The sequence below is a fragment of the Pseudophryne corroboree genome, chromosome 2 (assembly GCF_028390025.1).
Source record: "Pseudophryne corroboree isolate aPseCor3 chromosome 2, aPseCor3.hap2, whole genome shotgun sequence".
Classification (NCBI taxonomy): Eukaryota; Metazoa; Chordata; class Amphibia; order Anura; family Myobatrachidae; genus Pseudophryne; species Pseudophryne corroboree.
Genome location: NC_086445.1, coordinates 19946731 through 19971318, shown reverse-complemented (window position 1 = coordinate 19971318; position 24588 = coordinate 19946731). Strand labels below are relative to the sequence as shown.

General features: G+C 49.5%; 1 protein-coding gene across 1 annotated transcript in view; it reads left to right on the top strand.

Annotated features, from left to right (window-relative positions):
- CLPB (ClpB family mitochondrial disaggregase) overlaps window positions 1-24588 on the top strand; it is a 148788-nt gene that overhangs the window by 33260 nt on the left and 90940 nt on the right. Inside the window, exons 4-5 of the mRNA XM_063950902.1 lie at window positions 5046-5149; window positions 10817-10945. Of these exons, the coding sequence (XP_063806972.1) occupies window positions 5046-5149; window positions 10817-10945 (233 nt within the window). The remainder of the gene's footprint in view (window positions 1-5045; window positions 5150-10816; window positions 10946-24588) is intronic.

Sequence of the window (24588 nt, the reverse complement as noted above, 5' to 3'; positions counted from 1 at the left end):
GTCGCTGTGTAAGGCTGAGTGGTGGGCAGCGCGCGGGTAGGAAGGTGGCTTGCTATAAGGGACTGTCGCTGTGTAAGGCTGAGTGGTGGGCAGCGCGCGGGTAGGAAGGTGGCTTGCTATAGGTGACTGTCGCTGTGTAAGGCTGAGTGGTGGGCAGCGCGCGGGTAGGAAGGTGGCTTGCTATAGGTGACTGTCGCTGTGTAAGGCTGAGTGGTGGGCAGCGCGCGGGTAGGAAGGTGGCTTGCTATAAGGGACTGTCGCTGTGTAAGGCTGAGTGGTGGGCAGCGCGCGGGTAGGAAGGTGGCTTGCTATAGGTGACTGTCGCTGTGTAAGGCTGAGTGGTGGGCAGCGCGCGGGTAGGAAGGTGGCTTGCTATAGGTGACTGTCGCTGTGTAAGGCTGAGTGGTGGGCAGCGCGCGGGTAGGAAGGTGGCTTGCTATAGGGGACTGTCGCTGTGTAAGGCTGAGTGGTGGGCAGCGCGCGGGTAGGAAGGTGGCTTGCTATAAGGGACTGTCGCTGTGTAAGGCTGAGTGGTGGGCAGCGCGCGGGTAGGAAGGTGGCTTGCTATAGGTGACTGTCGCTGTGTAAGGCTGAGTGGTGGGCAGCGCGCGGGTAGGAAGGTGGCTTGCTATAGGTGACTGTCGCTGTGTAAGGCTGAGTGGTGGGCAGCGCGCGGGTAGGAAGGTGGCTTGCTATAAGGGACTGTCGCTGTGTAAGGCTGAGTGGTGGGCAGCGCGCGGGTAGGAAGGTGGCTTGCTATAAGGGACTGTCGCTGTGTAAGGCTGAGCGGTGGGCAGCGCGCGGGTAGGAAGGTGGCTTGCTATAGGTGACTCGCTGTGTAAGGCTGAGTGGTGGGCAGCGCGCGGGTAGGAAGGTGGCTTGCTATAGGGGACTGTCGCTGTGTAAGGCTGAGTGGTGGGCAGCGCGCGGGTAGGAAGGTGGCTTGCTATAGGTGACTGTCGCTGTGTAAGGCTGAGTGGTGGGCAGCGCGCGGGTAGGAAGGTGGCTTGCTATAGGTGACTGTCGCTGTGTAAGGCTGAGTGGTGGGCAGCGCGCAGGTAGGAAGGTGGCTTGCTATAGGTGACTGTCGCTGTGTAAGGCTGAGTGGTGGGCAGCGCGCGGGTAGGAAGGTGGCTTGCTATAGGGGACTGTCGCTGTGTAAGGCTGAGCGGTGGGCAGCGCGCGGGTAGGAAGGTGGCTTGCTATAGGTGACTGTCGCTGTGTAAGGCTGAGTGGTGGGCAGCGCGCGGGTAGGAAGGTGGCTTGCTATAGAGGACTGTCGCTGTGTAAGGCTGAGCGGTGGGCAGCGCGCGGGTAGGAAGGTGGCTTGCTATAAGGGACTGTCGCTGTGTAAGGCTGAGTGGTGGGCAGCGCGCGGGTAGGAAGGTGGCTTGCTATAAGGGACTGTCGCTGTGTAAGGCTGAGTGGTGGGCAGCGCGCGGGTAGGAAGGTGGCTTGCTATAGGTGACTGTCGCTGTGTAAGGCTGAGCGGTGGGCAGCGCGCGGGTAGGAAGGTGGCTTGCTATAGGTGACTGTCGCTGTGTAAGGCTGAGTGGTGGGCAGCGCGCGGGTAGGAAGGTGGCTTGCTATAAGGGACTGTCGCTGTGTAAGGCTGAGCGGTGGGCAGCGCGCGGGTAGGAAGGTGGCTTGCTATAAGGGACTGTCGCTGTGTAAGGCTGAGCGGTGGGCAGCGCGCGGGTAGGAAGGTGGCTTGCTATAGGGGACTGTAACTGTCAGCGCTGTAAGTTGCTGAGCTGCGCGCTGGCTCCGCCCGTGTCCTGAACACTTAATTGGTGAATACAAGAGTGTCCGTTTTGGGCGCCCTGGCAGCGTGCACTGAGGGCTTAATTCAGACCTGATTGCTTTGCTGCAAATTGGCAGAGGTCTGCGATCAGATAGACGCCGCCCAGGGAGAGTGAAAGCTCGCCCCGTGCAAGTGTGCGAATGCATGTGTACGCCGCGCCAAAACTTCACCAGACAGCGGACATCTGCTAATCCGTTCACACCTCACTCACCAGCGAATGATTTTTCCAGTGTGTGCGCAGCCCAGGACTTACACCTACAGTGCGGAAAAAAACAGGCTGATCGGGGCCGGAGCTGCCGTCACACACCCGCCCTGAAAACGCTTGGGCACGCCTGCGTTTTTCCTGTCACTCCCAGAAAACGGCCACTTACCACCCACACACGTCCTCTTCCTGTCAATCACCTTGAGAACGCCTTGCTATCGAAAGTTTTGCACTATTCTGTCGCTGCTTGGTGTCGCACCTGCGCATTGCGGTGCATACACCATGTCATTCGATAATCGGGCGCTGTGCGATACCGCACATCAGCCATCAGGTCTGAATCGGGCTCCCAGTGTAATCGTCATACATAACAATCCCTGTGAATCGCGTTATAGTCTTTATAATAGATTATATTTGCAGTATTTTTGGTTGTATTACTGCGTTCCCCATCTAGAGATCCGGCGCATCGTTACCTTCAGTCTCCGGTGTAGCAGGAAACCTCCCGCGGCGCCGGCCGAGCATTAATACGGATAGATTTACTAAAGGTCGTAAATTGCTCCAAATCGATGTTGTGTTTCAGTGGCTAAAACGCACATTTACTGACATGTGATTTTTAATATTGATTTTTAAATGTTAGTAAATGTGCGTTTTAGCCCCAGAAACACAACTCTGAAAGTCTACCTTTAGTAAATACGAGTGCACCCCATGGACTGGAAGTGTGCGGAATACTTCCTGCGACTGCATTACATGCACATATCAGACCCTGTAATGTTAATTAGAGATGGACGTTGCCCTACGGCGAGACGCCTGGAGCCGCGGTCACACGCGGTGGCCCCATCTGCCAGAGATGGCAAGGTGTGCCCCTCACACAGTGTCCAGGGTCCCCTGTGCACCCACCTGCTGCACTTACCCCTATACGTGACCTCTCCCCGCTTCTCGCCCCCATTGTCGTCTCTCGCCCATGAATGTTTAGTGAGATCGATACCCCGATCCAGCAGGTCTCGCGTCCATTTATGTGGAAAGGGCTCATTATTCCCTTTAATTCCCGAATCAGAGCCACACAATACACGGAACGCAGTTTATTGCTCCATTATTGGGGTGTCCAGCGGTCGGGACGGCGCCCGTGCTGTCCGCGGTGACTAATCGTGTGTCTCCGAACGCCCGTGATTACGTGTAGTCTGTGCAAATCTGCCTATTGTGTGTAATTAGATGGAGAGGAGTATGAAGCCTGGATGTGTAATCTGTATTGTGCGGAGAAAATGACCCCGCGGCCCCCCCTGCTCTGTTACACGCATCACAGACCTCTTTATACACGGCCCCTATGTGCGATGTGGCTGTATATCCGGTGTGAAGTATTCCTGACGGCAGGGCACACTTACAGTGCGGTCTCCCCTGCTCTGTTACACGCATCACAGACCTCTTTATACACGGCCCCTATGTGCGATGTGGCTGTATATCCGGTAAGAAGTATTCCTGACGGCAGGGCACACTTACAGTGCGGTCTCCCCTGTACAGGTTTCACTATTGTGTATCCGTCAGAGGGATGCTGCGGGTGTGGCTCATTAGATCGACAGTGTCTAGGTCGACCGCTATAGGTCAACAGTCACTAGGTCGACAGGGTTTCTAGGTCGACAGGTCAAAAGGTCGACATGAGTTTTTCATGTTTTTTTGGTGTCGTTTTCTTCGTACAGTGACCGGGAAGCCCAATTAGTGCACCGTGTCCCCTCGCATGGCTCGCTTCGCTCGGCACAGATTACCGTTCCAATCATAGTCCACGTGGACCGTTAAGTATGCAAAAGTTTAAAAAAATTTTTTTTTTAAAAACTCGTGTCCACCTTTTGACCCATCGACCTAGAAACCCTGTCGACCTTGTAAACATTGTCGATCTTCAGACTGGATCCCGGATGCCGCAGGTTACCCTGTACGTCTATTTACTAACGTAATATTCTTCCTTTTACATTAGGTGCGTTCTTATGTTACAGACCATGGGGGGTAATTCCAAGTTGATCGCAGCAGGAATTTTGTTAGCAGTTGGGCAAAACCATGTGCACTGCAGGGGAGGCAGATGTAACATGTGCAGAGAGAGTTAGATTTGGGTGGGTTATTTGTACATTTCCAATAATGACCAATATGCTAATAATAGGCATATGTTCATTATCAAGGACCCGCGCCCCAGTAAACTATCCTGCACTCCTTGGCTGGCGCTGGTTTCGGGAATAATACCCCCCTTTATGTCTCCGTTCTCTTCCACCTGGATTGCTGCAGTTTACTGGCGTTTCCATCTCGCTGTGTATGTAAAGAAAAAAAACTATTTTTTTATTAAAATCTGGTTCACTAACTTATTGGCTAAGCCCCGGATTCAGCCTCGCGTTCCTTTGTGGCCCCGTTGTGTGGATAGACCTCTCCATAAATCCTTTGTTAGGTTCCACATCTCGGGCCACGCTGACACTGCAGGTAGATTTCCTCATTGATCTGGTTCATTCCTCCTGCCAGGAAGACTTCTTCCCAAAGCCATACTATTGATCTTTGCCCATTATCTATAGTATCATTATTCTGTGAATTATGGGCATAATTCAGACCTGATCACAGCAGCAAATTTGTTCGCCAATGGGCAAAACCATGGGCAGTGCAGGTGGGGCAGATGTAACATGTGCAGAGAGAGTTAGATTTGGGTGGGGTGTGTTTAAACTGAAACCTAAATTGCAGTGTAAAAATAAAGCAGCCAGTATTTACCCTGCACAGAAACAATATACCCCACCCAAATCTAACTCTCTCTGCACATGTTACATCTGCCTCCCCTGCATTGCACATGGTTTTGCCCATTAGCTAACAAATGTGCTGCTGCGATCAGGTCTGAATTAGGCCCCATACCAGTTTGGGCTGTAATTGCATTTTATTTCCCTCCTACACTGTATAACTGTGTACACCTCCGATGGCCCCCCTTAGATTGTAAGCTCTTTCAGGCAGCGCCCCTGCCTCTCATCACCCAGTGTGTGGGGTCCTGTAAATAAATCCGCTCACGTTCCTGTTTTGTCCTCACAGTATCGTCAAGTCCCTGCTGCAGGCCGGAGCGGATCCAAACCTGGGCGATGAGTTCTGCAGCGTCTACGAGACGGCGAAGGAGAAGAGCATGCACTCGCTGGAAGGTCGGTGGTATTTGTTTTCAAATAAAAGTTGCTGAATAAAACGCACCAATCACAGTGTTTTCATTTCCACAGCGTGTACTTTATAGCGGACACTGTTTGCGACCTTCAGCGATAAACACCCCTCCCCCTTCGTACTCGCCTCTGTCACGTCATGATGCAGCGACCGGGTTGAACCCAATGATACGTGCGTCGCTGAGTGACATCGTTGCACTGCCAGTAACGTGTGTCCTCCTTAGGTGTTTGCACAGTAAAACAGGTCTCAGAATTTATTTTAAGTAGGAAATCTCTTCCGTTTTCTGTGTATGTTAACAGATGTGCGCTGTGTACCGCAAGCCGGTGGCTTCTGTGTGGTAGGATCACACCGACCGTCTCCGACCTGATAAAAGGTTAATGAATGTCAGAGTGTACAGGAACCCTTAGGTGTAAGTGACCAATAGCAAGCAGCGCTAGGTTGGCCACTGACCATCGATGATCTGGCGATGGTGGCTAATTTCACCATCAATTGGGAGGCCACTGATGGTGAACATTGGTGGCAGAACCCCAATGCCTTATTCCCCGTCTGTTCAGTGCGCAGAACCTTATGGCGGGAGCTGGGACCAGTACTGAGTGATGCTCGTACAGTATTGATGATGTTTTGGGGGGAGGCTGGGGTCCTGACCCAGGGTCCACCTATAACCCAAAAACAATAGACCACTTGTTATGACGTTTTGGTGACTTTTCACCGGGAGGAGCGTCTCGTTCCTCATCAATCATAACAAAGGTCACCAATTTCCTGACCGATTCTAAAGATAGAAGACGATGTTTATCCCGATTCTCTACCCCACGCAGTCTGGACGCCATCGGCCTGTACTGGATCAGCTAGTGCATCGTATCAGGAACAAATGGGGGCTTGTTCCCTAATAACAGAACTGATGGGGACCTTCTGAGAGGGGTCAGCGTAACCAAATTAATCATGTCGGCTGTTAGAGGGGCAGCGTCCCAACAAGTGACAACTATCCAACGGACACATTTGTCTACGTGAATGTCTTGTATTAAAATGTTCCCAATCTTCTGTTTATAGAACCTTCCCGATAAAAGCGCCGCTTCCGGCTCATTAAGCTGCGCGGTGGCTCCGGCCGGAGAGCCGCTCGGAACTCTGACCTCTTGTACGTGTACTGGAGACGTGACACCAGGGTGAACGCTGTGTAGCTTCCCTCTCATTGTACATAAAGTGTCTCTGGAACGGGCGGCTGTTATTATTATGTAAATGCGTCGCTGCCTTTGTTGTATGACGGCTTGTTTATTTTACTGCTGAATAATTTGATGGTTGTCAGGCGCGGAGAGTGTAAAAGTCTTTATTACAAAGGCGGTCCCGATTATTCACAGGCTGGGGAAGTGCGCCGTAATCGTGTTTCCAGCTTAATGAGCGCTGCGACGCACAGGAGCTAACAAATGGTGCCGCTCGCTCCTCTGCCGCAGGATTTGATTGGTTTGTTGTAATAATCACAGTCCTGCGCGGCGTAGGGTAAGACCGGTGGAAGGTGCACGCGCTAAGGCTCTGGAGCAGAGTTGAACTTGTTTTACGGGGCTGCGTACACCTTCTAATAAATTAAACCAAATAATAGTAAAATGAGGCTCCGGCAGTACTACCGGAAACCTCTTATACACGTGCTAGGAAGCGTAATAATTGTACGTGTGCAATAGTAAGTACACGCTGCGGAGGTGCGTAGTGTATGCCGCAGGGGGCAAATTGCAAGACATTTACCTCCCTGTATACGTGCAGAAATACGCGGCTTGTGGATGCAACTTTTTTTTTATTTTTTATTATGAGACATTTACGCCCATGTTCTGAACAACTTCGTCTCTGCGTGTATAACACCATTGTGTCTGATACTTACTAGTGAGTGCTGTGCAGGGCGGGTAGAACTGTTAGACGCAGCTGCTGTATTTGCCACAGTGTATAAAACAGGGATTATTGGTCCCTATGCTGAATTATGAGAGTAGAAAAAAAAAGGAAGCGATTGACGACATCCACTGTTTTATTTTAATGTCTGTGTACAAACTTTTCTTCCAGCATAAGGATCAGTGATCCCTAACTTTGGCTGCCCTCCATTAACAATGGGTTTGGGGGGGTGGGGGGGGACAGGCTGGAAGGGTGGCACGGGCACCTTGTAGCCGGGAGTCTGGTAATTAGGGGAACGGGAAAGATTCTGTGGCTTCAAGTGACTAGAAAGTTTAAATCCCCTTTTATTCTGTAGAAGAGTCTTTGTTGAAGACCCCCCCCAGAGAGGGTTAATGTGTGTGTGATTTCATTCACAAGCCGTGGAATTTAACTTCTTCTGAAACAGGTTGTCAGCTCTTCTGCCCAATCCTGCAGGATTTTTTTTAATTTTATTATTGCGCTGTTCCGAAACCCAGCACGCTTCCCGTTCCCCAGCCTCCGTACACATATCTCAATTTCATAAAAGCATCTAAACCACGACATCAGAAAAATATATTACAGACATTTGCGGGGCCGGCAGCGAGCTGAAATTTTCCAGGCGTCCCAGTGATGGATGTTCGGCAAGGCTCCCCCTGACGCTTTATCGAGTTTCCCATCATAATGTCCCGCTCCGGTATTTCTTACAGATGATGACTGAGCTGTCAGGGAGAGGAGGGGGGAGCAGAGAACAGACACACACCCAATAATAATATGACTTTAATCTTTTTACTGCTCTCCTGCCTAGTATCTCAGATTCATCTTCCCTGACACACGGCACTCATCCCGCACTGCTCCCGCACCCGGCTCTCCGTTAACTCTTAGTGGGGCGTCTGCAGGGTCTCGGAGACTAAATATATTTCTGCGATCGCCCTGTATACGTTAAATTGTGGCCTCTATTTAGTATTCTACTTAGCTGAACGTTCAGGTTCAACCTTCAATTCAGAGAGAATAATGTGGGGGTCAGTCGTTCCAATGCAGTCCAAAGTAGTTTCCAGGGGTTTTGTGTTTCTGAAACGGCGGCTGCTATTGGCTGACGCTTCTCTGCGGGTTTCAGCTTAAAATTTAAAGCACTGCTAACAATAAGCGCAAAACCCGGCGCGCTTTACACATCATACTATTGCTGCTTTTGAATTGCCCTCTGACAGGTCGCTGACTGGTGTTTGGCCCTCGTCCGATCGTGCCGCTACAGACCCACTGTGGCTGCGCGGCCAGACTACACAGCGGCTGACTTTCCCCACTGCTGGGTGTTGTAAAACCGCCAACAGGTCCAGCGATCGTGTTGGATCTTCACGTCCGTGTCCAGCTGAAGACACTATTGGCTTAAAAATGATGCTTTGGCTAAATAAGTAGTGTGATTGTAAGCTCTCCGGACTAGTTCTGCTTTAGACTTGTTGTTGCTTGGTGTTAGCGAATAATACGTTTCAGCGGATTGGGGAGCTTACGGTTCGGTCCACTCATTTCGCCAGTAAAAGTCACCGCTTGACTTCCGTGTTGTTTCTCCGCAACGCTTGTTCTGCAGCGTAATCCGCCTGGTGGGGTCTGTGCAGGACACAGGATTGGAGTCCAGTCTGCGTTCTAGATTACGCGCTTTCTGTGTTCGATACCGGCGCCTGCCTTATATTCCTGCTACTATGGTTATTGCTATTTCCAGCTGCTGCAGAAGAGGCAACATCTGTGATCAGAATATTGTCTTCTTGTTCGTCCTCCGTTCCATTAACTTAATCATCGGCTTAATCTTCATCTGCATACAGGTGTATGTGCGCTCGTGATGCGGCACGCTATCAGGGGTCAGATCCTGTACTGCATGGCCTGGGGAGCTGGGTCCTCGCCCGGCATTCAGCTGTATCAGCCTCCTAGTAACCAGCTGATAACATCAGAGGACCATTCAGGGGCAGTTATAGAGGGATAAGTGGCTGCACTTGGGGCAGGCTTCCAGCGTAAGTGGCACTTGCTGGCTTTGTGTAAGCGTCTTCAGCATGTTACACTTCAGCCGTGCAGCACTTGGGGGTGGCCAGAGCATTATTGCAGCAATAGCACTATGTCATGGCGATACACTTATATATTTCTGCCTATTCTAAAGTAAAAATAGTTTTGTGGCTGATCTGCTCCTATGACACAAGCGTCGGAGCTGTATTCACTTCCAGGCCAGTAGTCGTCATTGTGCGCATACATGAGACAGCGCCTGGAAGTTCCATTAGTTTTGAAATAGTATATTCATATTATAATATTTTTGTAAGTTTTTTTATATACACGCGTTAATAAATATTTTGATGATCAAACAGAATGTGGCATTTTATTTTTTTTAAATGCTTTTGTTCTGAGACGGCGTTTGCGCTGGCGATACTGCTCTGCGCCCTTCTTGTCCTCTGGTATTCAGCTTCCCCCCGTTACCCCAGTGTGTGTTTGGTAAATGACATCGGGACAGAGAGACAGCTCATCTCGCTGACCTGCCCGGGGAAGCGGTGCAGAGTGCAGACGGCCCCGGGCAGGAGTTTAATGGATTCTCGCGCTCCTAATCGCTAGTTAATGTTGATGTACACTGCTGTAAGGATCCTGACACCGCACAGTCTGATATCTGCCCCACACTACATCCTTCAGGGAAAACCATCATCTTTTATGTGTATAAGGGTACAAACGTATAATGGCACATTCACTTATACCTCAGCCCTTCTATAATGTGTTACTTATACAAAGGGGATCGGTATGAAATACCTCCAATCAAAATCCCGACGATCGAAATCCCGACAGCAATTGACCGACTGTCAAAATACCGACATGGACAAAATACCGACATTTAAAATACCGACAAGGTCAAAATGCCGACATGCTGTTTTCATATATATTTTTTGTGTGTGTATGTCGCTGCGCTCGCCATGCTTCGGGCACGGTACCTCGCTGCGCTTGGCACACTATTATATTCCCCCTCCAGGTCCACTGGGATGGTAAACTATGAACAAGTCGGTTTCAGTGAAAAACTCATGTCGGTATTTTGACCTATCGGTATTTTGACCTTGTCTGCATTTTACATGTCGGTATTTTGTCCATGTCGGGATTTTGACCTTGTCGGGATTTTGACCGTCGGTCAATTACTGTCGGGATTTCGACCGTCGGGATTTTGATTGGAGGTAAATTGACTGCATCCCATACAGAGTATCTGTCTATTACCCAAGCTCATTAAGGAAGGGTATTCAATTAGTCGCAGGGTTCAACCCTGTGACTAATTTGCCGCCAAAAACCCTTCCGCGCTGGGAAAAGCTATTCAATTTAATTGCTTTTCTTTCTGCTCGGAGAAATCGGTATTCAATCGCGGAATCAACGGGTGTTTTCCCGCGTGTAACCTGATTTTGTGTGTGGGGGGGGGGGGGGCTTTAAGCAGACTCTACCTCACAACTCAGAGTCCCCACAAAGTCTGCCTGCAGGGGATCTCGCGCACGGGGTATTCACCGCTAATTGAATACTTCTGGTGTGGCAGTTAGCGTTGAATACCCCCCTATGGGCCTGTTACACAAATTGTGTTTTCATTGCTTACTGGCATGATCTTTATGTCATAGTGATAATATTGGGAAACTTCTACAAAGTTATCCAGTGCGTATAATGACCCCACTATAACCCTGATACCTCTAGATGATCACCGGAGTGGCTGAGACTTTATGTTGATCATACAATGTGACCGCTAAATGCGTTTTTCTCTCTCTCTCTCTGTATAGTGCTGGTGACGCGGGAGGATGAATTCAGCAACCGGCTGAATAACCGAGCCAGCTTCCAGGGCTGCACTGCTCTCCACTACGCCGTCCTGGCCGATGACTACGGGACCGTGCAGGCACTTCTAGAGGGAGGTGAGTCACCCACATATGTCTCCTGTCTATGCGTTACCGCCTGTGCCTAATGCCGGACACGGATAGATGGCATTCGGATGAATGCTACATGATTTATATCTAAGCGAGCTACAGCCGTGTATGGTAGATGTTGTTTCCATGTTCTGGTGCCTGACACGGCAATCTGTGTGTGCATACAAGAGACGCGAGCTCGATGTGCGTAATGGCGTTAGTTGGCGTCACTAGGTCGTGAGGTGCTCTGTGCTGGCTGCGTGACGTATATTTGTAATATTTAATAATATGTCAGAGTCCTCTGCACGAATGAGAGCCCGCTGTGACCTCCCTGGGGCACGGGGCATGAAGGGTCCCCTGTGATAGTGCGCCAGGCATTACCTAGTATAAATGGCGCTGCGGTGTCACCGTTCTGCAGCTACCTGGCCTTGCTGGCTGGGGTGACGGGCTGTGTGCAGATTAGACAGTGACAGCAGGAGGGAAGGTGTTGCATGGATGAGTGCTTTACCTATTGTACTCTGACTTCCTCTCCACCTGCCTTGTGTTCTCCCTCCAGGGCACTTTCATCCTCCTCCTCCAGGGAAGAAGCCATTAACTGGGCACTTAAACAGGCCGGTAGCCCCAGGCCGCTGCTGTTCCTCTCATTCACTCACTTGACCTCTGCTGGACTTCTGTGACCAGTGTGCGACCAGCAGCATTAACCAGATCAGTGCCTGTCGGGGGGAGAGGGTGCATGCTGGTCCCAGGAATGTGAGGGCAGCCAGGGGCCTGTACACAGCAGCGAAAGTCCTGAGCACCAGGGCTGAAAGTGGGGCCAGATGGGACAGATGAAAGGTCCTGGGGGCTGTTTACCCTGTGTTCTCGCTTCCATTTAACCTGCCGCCATACACACAACCTCTCCCCTGAGTCTAGACACACAGATGTGCGCTCACCTTCCAGAAGGGGGGAGACTGAGAACGAGTTAACCTGGATGGTGACGATGGCGCCGTGTGGCATCAAACACATCTGAAGGTAGAGTAAAGGAAGTGCCAGGTGCTGCACAAAAACGTGTCCTGACTAGTGTCAGTAAACGTGATCTGTCAAAGTCTCCTGGCAGTGCGCGGGTTAATATCTATCATCATTTAGACTCCCGGCAGTGGGCAGGTTAATATCTGTCCACCTGAGGTCTCCTGGCAGTGCGCAGGGTAATATCTGTCCATCTGAGGTTTCCTGGCATTGTGCAGGTTAATATCTATCAACATGTAGACTCCTGGCAGTGCGCAGGTTAATATCTGTCCACCTGAGGTCTCCTGGCAGTGAGAGGGTTACCCTTGATCCATGAGGTCTCCTGGCAGTGAGAGGGTTACCCTTGATCCATGAGGTCTCCTGGCAGTGAGAGGGTTACCCTTGACCCATGAGGTCTCTTGGCAGTGAGAGGGTTACCCTTGATCCATGAGGTCTCCTGGCAGTGAGAGGGTTACCCTTGATCCATGAGGTCTCCTGGCAGTGAGAGGGTTACCCTTGATCCATGAGGTCTCCTGGCAGTGAGAGGGTTACCCTTGATCCATGAGGTCTCCTGGCAGTGAGAGGGTTACCCTTGACCCATGAGGTCTCCTGGCAGTGAGTGAGAGGGTTACCTTTGACCCATGAGGTCTCCTGGCAGTGAGAGGGTTACCCTTGATCCATGAGGTCTCCTGGCAGTGAGAGGGTTACCCTTGACCCATGAGGTCTCCTGGCAGTGAGTGAGAGGGTTACCTTTGACCCATGAGGTCTCCTGGCAGTGAGAGGGTTACCCTTGATCCATGAGGTCTCCTGGCAGTGAGAGGGTTACACTTGACCCATGAAGTCTCCTGGCAGTGAGAGGGTTACCCTTGACCCATGAGGTCTCCTGGCAGTGAGAAGGTTACCCTTGATCCATGATGTCTCCTGGCAGTGAGAGGGTTACCCTTGAGCCAAGAGGTCTCCTGGCAGTGAGAGGGTTACCCTTGACCCATGAGGTCTCCTGGCAGTGAGAGGGTTACCTTTGACCCATGAGGTCTCCTGGCAGTGAGAGGGTTACCTTTGACCCATGAGGTCTCCTGGCAGTGAGAGGGTTACTCTTGACCGATGAGGTCTCCTGGCAGTGAGAGGGTTACCCTTGACCCATGAGGTCTCCTGGCAGTGAGAAGGTTACCCTTGATCCATGATGTGTCCTGGCAGTGAGAGGGTTAGCCTTGAGCCAAGAGGTCTCCTGGCAGTGAGAGGGTTACCTTTGACCCATGAGGTCTCCTGGCAGTGAGAGGGTTACCCTTGACCCATGAGGTCTCCTGGCAGTGAGAGGGTTACCCTTGACCCATGAGGTCTCCTGGCAGACAGAGGGTTGGCCTCACTGGGCCCTGTGTGGGAAGATACACCCCTGTAGTATGACCCAGCTCTCTCCTGTAGGCCTCTGAGATGTAGAAGAAAATCTTTATCCCCGGTACAGCTGTTAGGGCTCCCCCCCCCCCCCCCTCCCCGTCATACAGCTGTCAGGGGTGAACATCACGCTGGCCTGGCCCTGTGCCAATACAGCAGCTCAGGGGTTAAGCTCACGCCGGCAGGCAGAACCTGAGTGGGCAATATGGAGTCGCACCGCGGGCAGCACGGACTGTGCTTTATATTGCTTTAATCATTGCGCCTACAATTTACAGCTCCACAAAAGGAATCAATACATGTTTTTATAACGGTCCCGACCCTGGGCGCGCGGCGGGACAGGAAGGCGGTGTGACAGCGATACAAATGCTGCCGTATCCCAGCCTTTATTGCCTTTGTTCCTGTGATCCTGCCGCTTTTACTAGGTATGTTACAGCACCCCCTCCTGGCAGCCTCCTTCCTGTGCCCCGGTCATGTGGCCAGTGCAGGTGGGTTACTGGGGCCAGTGTTCTGGGGGTGGAGAGGGGGCACAGCGGCTGCCTCTTATAGGGTGTCTTCTGCTGCACCTAGGGGCCTTGTAACTGTGTGGTTTCTGAAAACTCTTCTACAGGTTGCAGCGAAGAAATGTTGCCGTTGCCCATAGCAATCATTCATTTGCCAGAATAATAGGAGCATGTCCACTCATTGGCAGCAGTAATCCCTCCACAGTGTTACATGTGGAAACGTGTCTATGAATGTCCGAATATTCCTCCATCGCCGGCTCCTTTCTCCCACGGATGTACCCGTCTCCTGGGACTGTGGGAGTCACCGCCCCCTGATACATGTGGCTCCATGGAACGGCCTATGGGTGGGCTGCCCCTGCCGGGATGGTCCTGGCGAATTAAGGTGTTCCAAGATGGAGAATGTAAATAGTTGCCGGTCACGTGTCAGTAAAGGGGAGGGACTGCTGCTCCCCCCGGGGGGGTTTGAGAGGGTGCATTCGGGGTGATCATCCTGGGGTGTACGTGCCTCTAACCTCTCCCGACCAGCAGGAAGGAGCCTGGCGCTCACCTCCCCGCCTGCTTGTAATTACTGAGCGGGTAGGACATTTACCTTGTGGACACACGGCTCCATCCAATAAGAAGTAGTGCCCAAGGATACGCGAGGCCGGTGACGCGGCCCGGTAACTGCGCCTATTGGCAGGGACCCGAGAAGCTAAGAAACTGAAAGACAAATTGTTAAGAGGCCGGAGTTAATAACATTTGAGTAATGTGGGGCTGTCACCGGGATAAACTTTCTTTCAATAGCGCTGACACAAAGATATTTCCCCAATGAGTGACCTCCTTCAGCGCTCCAGCCAGCGAGCCATTTATCACATGATGTGCCTGGGGTGCGGACCAGGTGCCTGGCTCCCCAACACATAGGCGCACTCTGGAGGTGGTGACAAATTGCCCGGCCTATTAAGGGGTCTTAAGGTTGGAGGCCTCTCTGCAGGAAGACAATAGGCAGTCTGATCCTTTCTGCTTAACCCATGAATAAATGCCATTGTCCCCCCCCCCCTAGCTGGGGACGCTGCTCTGAAATGTGGCTGAGCGGTTATCACATCCCGTTGCTGGGACTGAGGCGGGCATTCTGCACGTGTGTCTTCCTCTAGTACAGTGTCACCCACTTCTAGGGTTTGGCCTCTTATTGCTGATAATCTGTGGGGTCATGTATGGCGTAGACTGGTTACGTACACGCCAAGGGGCACATTACCAGCTATCACCGCTATTCAAGGTTATAACAAATGATATCTCACCCGAATGTATCACTGTACACCGGAGCCCGTCCATGTGATCGGAGTGAAGGGACTGTATCGGGAATGTACACACATGCGCGGTTTCAGGGTGGAATGCATTGTGTATGTATCGGCTCTTATAACCATAGAGGAAATGCCATATCTTCATTAGTTAGTTATGCAAACGTTGCTTCCAATTCTGCATCAACTCCTATGCCAGCCTTGTAACTTGTGCCTCATTGAGGCCACTAGATCATAGTACCTCGGTGATGCCACTAGTTCAACGTTCCTTGTGCCTCATTGATGCCACTAGTTTATAGTGCCTCATTGATGCCACTAGTTCATAGTGCCTCGTTGATGCCACTAGTTCATAGTGCCTCGTTGATGCCGCTAGTTCATGGTGCCTCGTTGATGCCACTAGTTCATAGTGCCTCGTTGATGCCACTAGTTCATAGTGCCTCGTTGATGCCACTAGTTCATAGTGCCTCGTTGATGCCACTAGTTCATAGTGCCTCGGTGATGCCACTACTTCATAGTGCTTCGGTGATGCTACTAGTTCATAGTGCCTCGTTGTTATCACTAGTTCATAGTGCTGCGGTGATGCCAATAGTTCATAGTGCCTTGGTGATGCAACTAATTTATAGTGCCTTGTGCCTCATTGATGCCTTTAGTTCATAGTGCCTAGTTGTTATCACTAGTTCATAGTGCCTCGTTGATGCCACTAGTTCATAGTGCCTCATTGATGCCACTAGTTCATAGCGCCTCGTTGTTGCCACTAGTTCATAGTGCCTCGGTGATGCAACTAGTTCATAGTGCCTCGTGATGTCACTAGTTCATAGTTCTACGGTGATGCCACTAGTTCATAGTGCCTCGGTGATGCAACTAATTTATAGTGCCTTGTGCCTCATTGATGCTACTAGTTCATAGTGCTTAGTTGATACCACTAGTTCATAGTGCTTCGGTGATGCCACTAGTTCATAGTGCCTTGGTGATGCAACTGATTTATAGTGCCTTGTGCCTCATTAATGCCTTTAGTTCATAGTGCCTAGTTGTTATCACTAGTTCTACGGTGATGCCACTAGTTCATAGTGCCTCGTTGATGCCACTAGTTCATAGTGCCTCGTTGATGCCACTAGTTCATAGTGCCTCGTTGATGCCACTAGTTCATAGTGCCTCGTTGATGCCACTAGTTCATAGTGCCTCGTTGATGCCACTAGTTCATAGTGCCTCGTTGATGCCATTAGTACATACTGCCTTGGTGATGCAACTAAATTATAGAGCCTTGTGCCTTATTGATGCCTTTAGTTCAATAGTGCCTAGTTGTTATCACTAGTTCATAGTGCCTTGTTGATGCCACTAGTTCATAGTGCCTTGTTGATGCCACTAGTTTATAGTGCCTCGTTGATGCCACTAGTTCATAGTGCTTCGGTGATGCTACTAGTTCATAGTGCCTCATTGTTATCACTAGTTCATTGTGCTTCGGTGATGCAACTAATTGATAGTGCCTTGTGCGTCATTGATGCCACTAGTTCATAGTGCCTACTTGATGCCACTAGTTCATAGTGCTTCGGTGATGCCACTAGTTCATAGTGCCTAGTTGATGCTACTAGTTCATAGTGCCTAGTTGATGCCACTAGTTCATAGTGCCTCGTTTATGCTACTAGTTCATAGTGCCTCGTTGATGCCACTAGTTCATAGTGCTTCGGTGATGCCACTAGTTCATAGTGCCTTGTTGATGCCACTAGTTCATAGTGCCTCGGTGATGCCACTAGTTCATAGTGCCTAGTTATCACTAGTTCATAGTGCCTCATTGATGCCACTAGTACATAGTGCCTTGGTGATGCAACTAATTTATAGTTCTTCGGTGATGCCACTAGTTCATAGTGCCTCGTTGATGCTACTAGTTCATAGTTCTACGGTGATGCCACTAGTTCATAGTGCCTTGGTGATGCAACTAATTTATAGTGCCTTGTGCCTCATTAATGCCTTTAGTTCATAGTGCCTAGTTGTTATCACTAGTTCTACGGTGATGCCACTAGTTCGTAGTGCCTCGTTGGTGCCACTAGTTCATAGTGCCTCGTTGGTGCCACTAGTTCATAGTGCCTCATTGATGCCACTAGTTCATAGTGCCTCGTTGATGCTGCTAGTACATACTGCCTTGTGCTTTGTGCCTTATTGATGCCTTTAGTTCAATAGTGCCTAGTTATCACTAGTTCATAGTGCCTCGTTGTTATCACTAGTTCATAGTGCCTCATTGTTATCACTAGTTCATAGTGCTTCGGTGATGCATCTAATTGATAGTGCCTTGTGCCTCATTGATGCCACTAGTTCATAGTGCCTACTTGATGCCACTAGTTCATAGTGCTTCGGTGATGCCACTAGTTCATAGTGCCTAGTTGATGCCACTAGTTCATAGTGCCTTGTTGATGCCACTAGTTCATAGTGCCTTGTTGATGCCACTAGTTCATAGTGCCTCGGTGAAGCAACTAATTGATAGTGCCTTGTGCCTCATTGATGCCACTAGTTCATAGTGCTTCGGTGATGCCACTAGTTCATAGTGCCTAGTTGATGCCACTAGTTCATAGTGCCTAGTTGATGCCACTAGTTCATAGTGCCTTGTTGATGCCACTAGTTCATAGTGCCTTGTTGATGCCACTAGTTCATAGTGCCTTGTTGATGCCACTAGTTCATAGTGCCTCGTTGATGCCACTAGTTCATAGTGCTTCGGTGATGCTACTAGTTCATAATGCCTCATTGTTATCACTAGTTCATAGTGCCTTGTTGATGCCAATAGTTCATAGTGCCTTGTTGATGCCACTAGTTCATAGTGCCTTGTTGATGCCACTAGTTCATAGTGCCTCGGTGATGCCACTAGTTCATAGTGCCTAGTTATCACTAGTTCATAGTGCCTCGTTGATGCCACTAGTACATAGTGCCTTGGTGATGCAACTAATTTATAGTGCCTTGTGCCTCATTGATGCCTTTAGTTCATAGTGCCTAGGTGTTATCACTAGTTCATAGTGCCTCGTTGATGCTGCTAGTTCATAGTGCCACGTTGTTGCCACTAGTTCATAGTGCCTCGATGATGCCACTAGTTCATAGTGCCTCGTTGATGCTACTAGTTCATAGTTCTACGGTGATGCCACTAGTACATAGTGCCTTGGTGATGCAACTAATTTATGGTGCCTTGTGCCTTATTGATGCCTTTAGTTCAGTAGTGCCTAGTTGTTATCACTAGTTCATAGTGCCTCAGTGATGCAACTAATTTATAGTGACTTGTGCCTCATTGATGCAACTAGTTCATAGTGCCTAGTTGATGCCACTGGTTTATAGTGCCTCGTTGATGCCACTAGTTCATAGTGCCTCATTGATGCCACTAGTTCATAGTGCTTCGGTGATGCTACTAGTTCATAGTGCCTCGTTGTTATCACTAGTTCATAGTGCTGCGTTGGTGCCAGTAGTTCATAGTGCCTCGTTGGTGCCACTAGTTCATAGTGCCTCGTTGATGCCACTGGTTCATAGTGCCTCGTTGATGCCGCTAGTACATACTGCCTTGTGCCTTATTGATGCCTTTAGTTCAATAGTGCCTAGTTGTTATCACTAGTTCATAGTGCCTCGTTGTTATCACTAGTTCATAGTGCCTCGGTGATGCAACTAATTGATAGTGCCTTGTGCCTCATTGATGCCACTAGTTCATAGTGCCTACTTGATGCCACTAGTTCATAGTGCTTCGGTGATGCCATTAGTTCATAGTGCCTTGTTGATGCCACTAGTTCATAGTGCCTTGTTGATGCCACTAGTTCATAGTGCCTCGGTGATGCAACTAATTGATAGTGCCTTGTGCCTCATTGATGCCACTAGTTCATAGTGCTTCGGTGATGCCACTAGTTCATAGTGCCTAGTTGATGCCACTAGTTCATAGTGCCTCATTGTTATCACTAGTTCATAGTGCCTTGTTGATGCCACTAGTTCATAGTGCCTTGTTGATGCCACTAGTTCATAGTGCCTCGGTGATGCCACTAGTTCATAGTGCCTAGTTATCACTAGTTCATAGTGCCTCGTTGATGCCACTAGTACATAGTGCCTTGGTGATGCAACTAATTTATAGTGCCTTGTGCCTCATTGATGCCTTTAGTTCATAGTGCCTAGGTGTTATCACTAGTTCATAGTGCCTCGTTGATGCTGCTAGTTCATAGTGCCACGTTGTTGCCACTAGTTCATAGTGCCTCGTTGATGCTACTAGTTCATAGTTCTACGGTGATGCCACTAGTACATAGTGCCTTGGTGATGCAACTAATTTATGGTGCCTTGTGCCTCATTGATGCCTTTAGTTCAATAGTGCCTAGTTGTTATCACTAGTTCATAGTGCCTCGTTGTTCTCACTAGTTCATAGTGCCTCAGTGATGCAACTAATTTATAGTGACTTGTGCCTCATTGATGCAACTAGTTCATAGTGCCTAGTTGATGCCACTGGTTCATAGTTCCTAGTTGATGCCACTGGTTCATAGTGCCTCGTTGATGCCACTAGTTCATAGTGCCTCGTTGATGCCACTAGTTCATAGTGCCTCATTGATGCCACTAGTTCATAGTGCCTCATTGATGCCACTAGTTCATAGTGCCTCGGTGATGCCACTAGTTCATAGTGCTTCGGTGATGCTACTAGTTCATAGTGCCTCGTTGTTATCACTAGTTCATAGTGCTGCGGTGATGCCAATAGTTCATAGTGCCTTGGTGATGCAACTAATTTATAGTGCCTTGTGCCTCATTGATGCCTTTAGTTCATAGTTCCTAGTTGTTATTACTAGTTCATAGTGCCTCGTTGATGCCACTAGTTCATAGTGCCTCGGTTATGCCACTAGTTCATAGTGCCTCGGTGATGCCACTAGTTCATAGTGCCTCGATGATGATGCTAGTTCATAGTGCCTCTTTGTTGCCACTAGTTCATAGTGCCTCGGAGATGCCACTAGTTCATAGTGCCTAGTTGTTATCACCAGTTCATGGTGCCTCGGTGATGCCACTAGTTCATAGTGCTTCGGTGATGCTACTAGTTCATAGTGCTGCGGTGATGCCAATAGTTCATAGTGCCTTGGTGATGCAACTAATTTATAGTGCCTTGTGCCTCATTGATGCCTTTAGTTCATAGTTCCTAGTTGTTATTACTAGTTCATAGTGCCCTTGGTGATGCCACTAGTTCATAGTGCCTCGGTGATGCCACTAGTTCATAGTGCCTCGATGATGATGCTAGTTCATAGTGCCTCTTTGTTGCCACTAGTTCATAGTGCCTCGGAGATGCCACTAGTTCATAGTGCCTAGTTGTTATCACCAGTTCATGGTGCCTCGGTGATGCCACTAGTTCATAGTGCCTCGGTGATGCCACTAGTTCATAGTGCCTTGGTGATGCCACTAGTTCAGAGGTTTCCAAACTTTTTTGACTCACAGTGCCCTAGAGTATCAGAATTTTTTTCACGGCACCCCTAGGCCAAAAATTTCTTATTGAGAAATTTAGAAAGAAATATGAAATTAAGTAGATTGTGTTTTTATATGTCATCCTTAGGCTCAATTGTGTGGTGAGGGACAAGATTTGCTTCTGTTTGTCCCCATATTTTATGACTGACAGCTACTAGCACTAGTTTTGCCTATTATATTGACCATAAATAATTTGAATTGGTCCTGGACCACCAACCCAGGGCACCCCTGTAAGTATACCGAGGCACCCCAGGGAGCCACGGCACACAGTTTGGGAACCACTGCACTAGTTCATAGTACCTCAGTGATGTCACTAGCTCATAGTTCTTCAGTGATGCCACTAGTTCATAGTGCCTCAGTGATGCCACTAGTACATAGTGTCTTGGTGATGCAACTCATTTATAGTGCCTTGTGCTTCATTGATGCCACTAGTTCATAGTGCCTCGTTGTTGCCACTAGTTCATAGTGCCTTGTTGTTGCCACTAGTTCATAGTGCCTCGGTGTTGCCACTAGTTCATAGTGCCTCGGTGATGCCACTAGTTCATAGTGCCTCGGTGATGCCACTAGTTCATAGTGCCTCGGTGATGCCACTAGTTCATAGTGCCTCGGTGATGCCACTAGTTCATAGTGCCTCGGTGATGCCACTAGTTCATAGTGCCTCGGTGATGCCACTAGTTCATAGTGCCTCGGTGATGCCACTAGTTCATAGTGCCTCGGTGATGCCACTAGTACATAGTGTCTCGATGATGCCACTAGTACATAGTGTCTCGATGATGCCACTAGTACATAGTGTCTCGATGATGCCACTAGTACATAGTGTCTCGGTGATGCCACTAGTACATAGTGTCTCGGTGATGCCACTAGTACATAGTGTCTCGGTGATGCAACTCATTTATAGTGCCTTGTGCCTCTCTGATGCCTTTAGTTCATAGTGCCTAGTTATCACTAGTTCATAGTTCCTCGTTGATGCTGCTAGTTCATAGTGCCTCTTTCTCTAACGTCCTAAGTGGATGCTGGGGACTCCGTAAGGACCATGGGGAATAGCGGCTCCGCAGGAGACTGGGCACATCTAAAGAAAGCTTTAGGACTATCTGGTGTGCACTGGCTCCTCCCCCTATGACCCTCCTCCAAGCCTCAGTTAGATCTCTGTGCCCGAACGAGAAGGGTGCACACTAGGGGCTCTCCTGAGCTTCTTAGTGAAAGTTTTAGTTTAGGTTTTTTATTTTCAGTGAGACCTGCTGGCAACAGGCTCACTGCATCGAGGGACTAAGGGGAGAAGAAGCGAACTCACCTGCGTGCAGAGTGGATTGGGCTTCTTAGGCTACTGGACATTAGCTCCAGAGGGACGATCACAGGCCCAGCTTGGATGGGTCCCAGAGCCGCGCCGCCGGCCCCCTTACAGAGCCAGAAGGCAGAAGAGGTCCGGAAAATCGGCGGCAGAAGACGTCCTGTCTTCAACAAGGTAGCGCACAGCACTGCAGCTGTGCGCCATTGCTCTCAGCACACTTCACACTGCGGTCACTGAGGGTGCAGGGCGCTGGGGGGGGCGCCCTGAGACGCAATAAAAACACCTTGGATGGCAAAAAAATGCATCACATATAGCTCCTGGGCTATATGGATGCATTTAACCCCTGCCAGAATACATAGAAAAACGGGAGATAAGGCCGCCGATAAGGGGGCGGAGCCTATCTCCTCAGCACACTGGCGCCATTTTCCCTCACAGCTCCGTTGGAGGGAAGCTCCCTGGCTCTCCCCTGCAGTCACTACACTACAGAAAGGGTTAAAAAAGAGAGGGGGGCACTAATTAGGCGCAGTATTAACTATACAGCAGCTATAAGGGGAAAAACACTTATATAAGGTTATCCCTGTATATATATATATAGCGCTCTGGTGTGTGCTGGCAAACTCTCCCTCTGTCTCCCCAAAGGGCTAGTGGGGTCCTGTCCGCTATCAGAGCATTCCCTGTGTGTGTGCTGTATGTCGGTACTTTTGTGTCGACATGTATGAGGAGAAAAATGATGTGGAGACGGAGCAGATTGCCTGTAATAGTGATGTCACCCCCTAGGGGGTCGACACCTGAGTGGATGAACTGTTGGAAGAAATTACGTGACAGTGTCAGCTCTGTATAAAAGACAGTGGTTGACATGAGACAGCCGGCTACTCAGCTTGTGCCTGTCCAGACGTCTCATAGGCCGTCAGGGGCTCTAAAGCGCCCGTTACCTCAGATGGCAGATATAGACGCCGACACGGATACTGACTCCAGTGTCGACGGTGAAGAGACAAATGTGACTTCCAGTAGGGCCACACGTTACATGATTGAGGCAATGAAAAATGTTTTACACATTTCTGATAATACGAGTACCACCAAAAAGGGGTATTATGTTCGGTGAGGAAAAACTACCTGTAGTTTTCCTGAATCTGAGAAATAAAATGAGGTGTGTGATGATGCGTGGGTTTCCCCCGATAACAACGGATAATTTCAAAAATGTTATTGGCATTATATCCTTTCCCGCCAGAGGTTAGGGTGCGTTGGGAAACACCCCCTAGGGGAAAAAAGCGCTCACACGCTTGTAAGGGCTCTACCTTCGCCTGAGATGGCCGCCCTTAAGGATCCTGCTGATAGAAAGCAGGAGGGTATCCTAAAATGTATTTACACACATACTGGTGTTATACTGCGACCAGCAATCGCCTCAGCCTGGATGTGCAGTGCTGGGTTGGCGTGGTCGGATTCCCTGACTGAAAATATTGATACCCTAGATAGGGACAGTATATTTTTGCCTATAGAGCATTTAAAAGATGCATTTCTATATATGCGTGATGCACAGCGGAATATTTGCCGACTGGCATCAAGTCTAAGTGCGTTGTCCATTTCTACCAGTAGAGGGTTATGGACACGTCAGTGGTCAGGTGATGCGTATTCCAAACGGCATTTGGAAGTATTGCCTTATTAAGGGGAGCGGTCTTTCAGACCTGGTGGCCACGGCAACAGCTGGGAAATCCACGTTTGTACCCCAGGTCGCCTCTCAACATGAGAAGACGCAGTATTATCAGGCGCAGTCTTTTCGTGGACAAGCGGGCAAAAGGTTCCTCATTTCTGCCCCGTGACAGAGGGAGAGGAAAAAGGCTACAGAAATCAGCCAGTTCCCAGGAACAGAAACCCTCTCCCGCCTCTGCCAAGCCCTCAGTATACGCTGGGGCTTTACAAGCAGAATCAGGCACGGTGGGGGGCCCGTCTCAATGAATTTCAGCGCGCAGTGGGCTCACTCGCAAGTAGACCCCTGGATCCTTCAGGTGATATCTCAGGGGTACAAATTAGAATTCGAGACGTCTCCCCCTCGCCGTTTCCTAAAGTCGGCTTTACCGATGTCTCTTTCTGACAGGGAGACAGTTTTGGAAGCCATTCACAAGCTGTATTCCCAGCAGGTGATAATCAAGATACCCCTCCTGCAACAGGGAACGGGGTATTATTCCACACTGTTGTGGTACCGAAGCCGGACGGCTCGGTGAGACCGATTCTAAATCTAAAATCTTTGAACACTTACATACAGAGATTCAAATTCAAGATTGAGTCACTCAGAGCAGTGATTGCGAACCTGGAAGAAGGGGACTACATGATGTCTCGGGACATCAAGGATGCTTACCTTCATGTCAAAATTTACCCTTCTCACCAAGGGTACCTCAGGTTTATGGTACAGAACTGTCACTATCAGTTCAGACGCTGCCGTATGGATGGTCCACGGCACCCCGGGTCTTTACCAAGGTAATGGCCGAAATGATGATATTCCTTCGAAGGAAGGGAATTTTAGTTATCCCTTACTTGGACAATTCCCTGATAAGGGTAAGATCCAGGGAACAGTTGGAGGTCGGTGTAGCATTATCTCAGGTAGTGTTGCGGCAGCACGATTGGATTCTCAATATTCCAAAATCGCAGCTGGTTCCGACGACTTGTCTTCTGTTCCTAGGGATGATCCTGGACACAGTCCAGAAAAAGGTGTTTCTCCTGGAGGAGAAAGCCAGGGAGTTATCCGAGCTAGTCAGGAACCTCCTAAAACCGAGCCAA